This window comes from Marmota marmota, unplaced genomic scaffold (genome assembly GCF_001458135.2).
Source record: "Marmota marmota marmota unplaced genomic scaffold, marMar, whole genome shotgun sequence".
Lineage (NCBI taxonomy): Eukaryota > Metazoa > Chordata > Mammalia > Rodentia > Sciuridae > Marmota > Marmota marmota.
In genome coordinates, this window is record NW_026000000.1 from 7,549,757 (window position 1) to 7,554,484 (window position 4,728).

The 4,728-nt window shown below is 45.3% G+C and overlaps 1 protein-coding gene across 1 annotated transcript; it reads right to left on the reverse strand.

Moving 5' to 3' along the window:
• Nucleotides 1-731: 731 nt before the first annotated feature.
• Nucleotides 732-1,864, reverse strand: LOC107153456 (receptor of activated protein C kinase 1-like). The gene has a single exon (XM_048807479.1). It carries the CDS (start codon nt 1,757-1,759, stop codon nt 878-880), a length of 882 nt encoding a protein of 293 aa, XP_048663436.1. The 5' UTR covers nt 1,760-1,864; the 3' UTR covers nt 732-877.
• Between the last annotated feature and the right edge of the window lie 2,864 nt (nt 1,865-4,728).

Consider the following 4,728-nt stretch of genomic DNA (forward strand, 5'->3'; position numbering starts at 1 on the left):
CCCCCCATCAGTGCCGTCTCCCCTCTTCTTGGGAAAGAGTCAAGACATGAAAATGCAGGCCCTACTTCCTGCATGATAGATCATAGGATTCCTTCCCAAGAGGAGACCCAAGACAAACAGCAAAGCCCCCCTCGCAGGTAATCAGCGTGAGAAGCATCAAAGCAGGAGAGGGGGCTAGGCTGGAATAGTCAAGGTGCCCAGGACTGGAACACAGCTAGGGACAAGAGTGACCAGTCTGGGCACTTTCTGCAGACACTGGATTCGAAACCTGCCTACATTTACCTGGTTAAACTGCAGACAAAGTTGGATGGGAGTGGTTGACATTTGAGTCTGATATTGAGTTGACCGCATTTTGTTTCTTTCAAAAAATAAGAAGTTTGTGGCTAGGCAGAAGCTGTTTAGAAAAATAAAGAAATCCGTGATCAACTTGCACTATAGTGACTGCACATTTTGAAGAAAACTGCCTCGTGCTGGGCTGCAGGATTTGCCAAAGGTAGTTAAAACTGAACAAGCATCCAAATCACCTTGTTAAGATGCAGGTTGCTGGGGCCCATTACTAGAGGTTTCAGATTCCTTGGGTTTGAGATTTGCATTTCTAACAAGTTCTCAGCAGGGTTTTATTTGCTCTTGCCTGAAATGCCTTCTGGTGCTGATCAACCTCCTGAGAACCAGGCTGGGATGATCCCATTACTGGTCTTTGCTGCCACCATCTGGTCATTGTGGAAAATGGCATGCTGTTTTTTTTTTTTTTTTTTTTAGAAAGCCAGTTTTTTTCTTTTTATTTGTGAAGCTCTCATAAAATTTCTAGCGAGTGCCGATGGTCACCTGCCATACTCGTACAAGGTTGTCTGTGTAGCCAGCAAACAGGGTCTGGCCATCAGCGGACCAGGCCAGAGAGGTGCACTGGGGGTGGCTCTGCCTTGCTGCTGGTACTGATAACTTCTTGCTTCAGTTCATCTACAATGATCTTGCCCTCCAAGTCCCAGATCTTAATGCTGGGGCCTGTAGCAGCACAGAGCCAGTAACGGTTGGGACTGAAGCACAGGGCATTGATGATGTCCCCACCGTCTAGTGTATAAAGGTGCTTGCCTTCGTTGAGATCCCACAGCATGGCTTGGCCATCCTTGCCTCCAGAAGCACAGAGGGATCCATCTGGAGAGACAGTCACAGTATTCAGATAGCCGGTGTGGCCAATGTGGTTCGTCTTCAGCTTGCAATTAGCCAAATTCCACACCTTGACCAGCTTATCCCAGCCACAGGAGACAATAATAGGGTTGCTGCTGTTGGGTGAGAAGCAGACACAAGACACCCACTCCGAGTGACTCTCATCCTTGACAGTGTATTTGCAAACACCCAGAGTATTCCATGACTTTATGGTTTTGTCTCGGGATCCAGAGACAATCTGCCGGTTGTCAGAAGAAAAGGCCACACTCAGCACATCCTTAGTATGGCCTACAAATCGTCTTGTGGTGGTGCCCGTTGTCAGATCCCAGAGGCGCAGGGTTCCATCCCAGGAGCCTGAGAGGGCAAACTGGCCATCTGAGGAGATGACCACATCACTAACAAAGTGGGAGTGACCCCGCAGAGCTTGCTTTGGGATACCATAGTTGGTCTCATCTCTGGTCAGCTTCCACATAATGATGGTCTTATCTTGAGAGGCGGACAGTATCATGTCCGGGAACTGCGGAGTAGTAGCGATCTGGATTACCCATCCGCTGTGGCCCTTGAGGATACCACAAAGGGTCATCTGTTCAGTCATGGCAGCGGTGGGTGGAGATGTCGCCGCAGCGACGAGGATGGCACTGGATAGCTCAGAGAGACAAGCACCAAGGCCACTGCGCCGCAGCCCTGCAAAGGAAAAGAGCTGGCATGCTATTCTGTCACAGGCCAATTCCATCTTCATCCATCTGGCTGTTCTTTTCAATTTTTATTTCACCAGAAGTACCTTCATTGGGATAAGTTATTTTCCTTAAAAAATTCTCAATAAAGATCTTATTTTTCCATAGGCCTTTGAAATTTTTTTCCAAAATAACTTTTACCTCTGTAAGTTTTCTTTAGGGACAATTATTAATTTATCCAGTTTTATCTATTTTATCTAATATATAATATATAGTATATGTTATATATAATATATGTTTTACATGTGTGTATATTATATAATGTGTACGTGTGTGTGTGTGTGTGTGTGTGTCATATAAGGACACAACATAATCCCAAATTCTGCTTCCTGGTGGCTAGGTGGGAGTGAGATTCTGGGCTGGGGAGGGCTGAACTTCAGGGAAGAAGAAGAGCTGCTGCCAGGCATGGAGACGCCAAGGAGCAGCCCCCACCCACCTTTATACGATCATATTTTCAACTGATGGTGTATACATCCTGCTGTCACGTTTAATTCTCTGGTTCTAGGTGATGATGTTCTTCTTGTCTAGATGATTTGGTTGGGGTTGTTTCTGTGGTGTTAGGAGTATCCTAAAGGAGAAAAGTAACCCCATATGTTCTGGAGGGGAGGAGAGAGATGACATACAAACCAATCTTCTAACAGCTGAGAAGTTAGAGAGAGAAAGAGAGAGAGAGAGAGAGAGAGAGAGAGAGAGAGAGAGAGAGAGAACCCGTGTAATAAGGTAGGTAGAGTCACTTTTTGGGGGGTCCTCAAATTGACCTAAGAACAAATAAGTTAAAACAGACTTAGAGGGGAGGACAGTGATTTTATGGGTAAAGGGACAGCCCATGTGAGAGGGAACCTGCTTGGGTCAGGGATCCATAGGGAACTGAGAAGTGTTGCAGTGTGAAGGTGGGAGAAGTAGAGGGAGAGTATGTTAGTCAGTTTCATGTTAGTACAATAAAATATCTGAGGCATTGACTTTATAAAGAGAAAAGGGTTATTTAGCTCACAGTTTTAGAGACTGGAAGTCCAAACAGCATAGAAAAGGCTTGGTGGCCGCCCCTTGGCTGTACCACCATGGCATGGGTGGCACTGGATGGCCATTTGTGGGGAAACAAGTGAGTGATTGCATCTCATCCAGGAGCAGAGAGGAGGGTAGAACAATTGCAGGCTTTATAACAGTTTTCTTGCAAGAACTGTCAAGGAGTCACAGAACTACTTTCCATGGGCACACCCCCAATGACCTTTCCCACTTCTTACAGATTCCACCACCTCCCAATATCACCATTCTGGGAAACAAGCCTCTAATAAAAGGGTCTTTGGAGGACTTTCACTATCCAAACCAGTTGAGGTCTGGTGTATTTCCCACACAGCGCCTGTTCTCAGCCTGAACCAGAGATCATCATGCCAAGGCTAACAGGAGGATTTCAAGCAAGGCTGGAACCTAGATTGACTGAGATTTGAATTTGCTTGTGTTCCCTGACTCTTCTTTACCTTGCTTTAAATAGCCATATACAGTCATTCGTCCATTGCTTTCTTTGCCCATTCATCCATTTGTGTATCCATCTTGGGTCAGTTTCTTTGCAGGGCAATGGGAATGTAAGAAAAGGAGCCATGAACCCTGCTGTCCATCACCTTTCTCAGAGGTCTTGAGGAGGAGTCACTCACCCTACCTGCTTTTGTCCACGAAATCATACTCTTTCAAGGACCACCCTTCAGTGAATTTCTCCTCTGTGAGGCTCCTGCCGAAAGTGGCTGCCAGAGTTAGCAGTTCTGTATGCTGCTGCCTAGGACATATGGCAGCTGAATGAGTGGATGGACAAGCCAGGTGTGGTCATTTCCTTGTTATTAACCTGAGTTGATCCATTGATTTGCTGTTGGGTCATGAGAATTAAGGAAATGAGGGAAAAGAAACAAAAAGGAAATCTTGGCAGCACTTCTTCTACATCCTGTGCTCATAACTGAGAGCAACTGGCAGACTGCAATGGTCAACCCATAGTTCAGGCTCACAGGAAATATAAATGCTCTTTATTTGAATTCCAGACTCTACTTTTCAGAGGTAAGGAAAGCCTCCCCCTTCCCTTATAGCTGAATCTGATATTTGGGAAAGAGAGGGTACTATGAGTTAAATGTTTCTCTCCAAATATTCATGCATTGAAAACTTAACACCTAAAATTTTATGTTTAATGATATTTGGAGATGAATTTTGGGGAGGGATTGATTGGGTCATGGAGGCAAAACCTCCATTGATTAATAAATCACTGAGCGAGTGAATTAGTTATCACAAGAATGAGCCTGCTAAAACATCAGTTTAGCCGTATTATGTGTATCCCCTTATCATAAAATGCCTTTCACGGCCTTGGGACTTTGTAGACAGTCTGCACCAGCAAGAAGGCCCTCATCCGATACAGAAACTCCACCTTAAACTTCCCAGCCTCAGAAATGTGAATGGAGCAAACATTTATTCTTTATAAAGTACCAGTCTGGTATTCAATTATAGCAACAGAAAACAACGACAGAAGATTCTAGTCCTTGATGTCATTTGTCTTTGCAGTTCACAGTGGTGGAGAGGGTGGCATCCCTCATCCCTGTCGCATGGCCTCTTAGGGGCCTGTCTTCTGGGCTGTTCTTAGACTTCATGAATTGTTGTGTTGAGAGTTTGCCCAAGTTGCTATCTGCATAGACATCTACTGCTGACATTTTCCCCAAGGACAGTCCCTGACTCTTTGCCAGGGTCTTCCCCAGGAGGCCGTCATAACTTACCTGAGCTCATGGACCCCACTGATAAGATAAGTGAGGATTTGATGCCTTTTTCTCCGCTGAAAGTAATTTACAGAACTCCTTTCTCA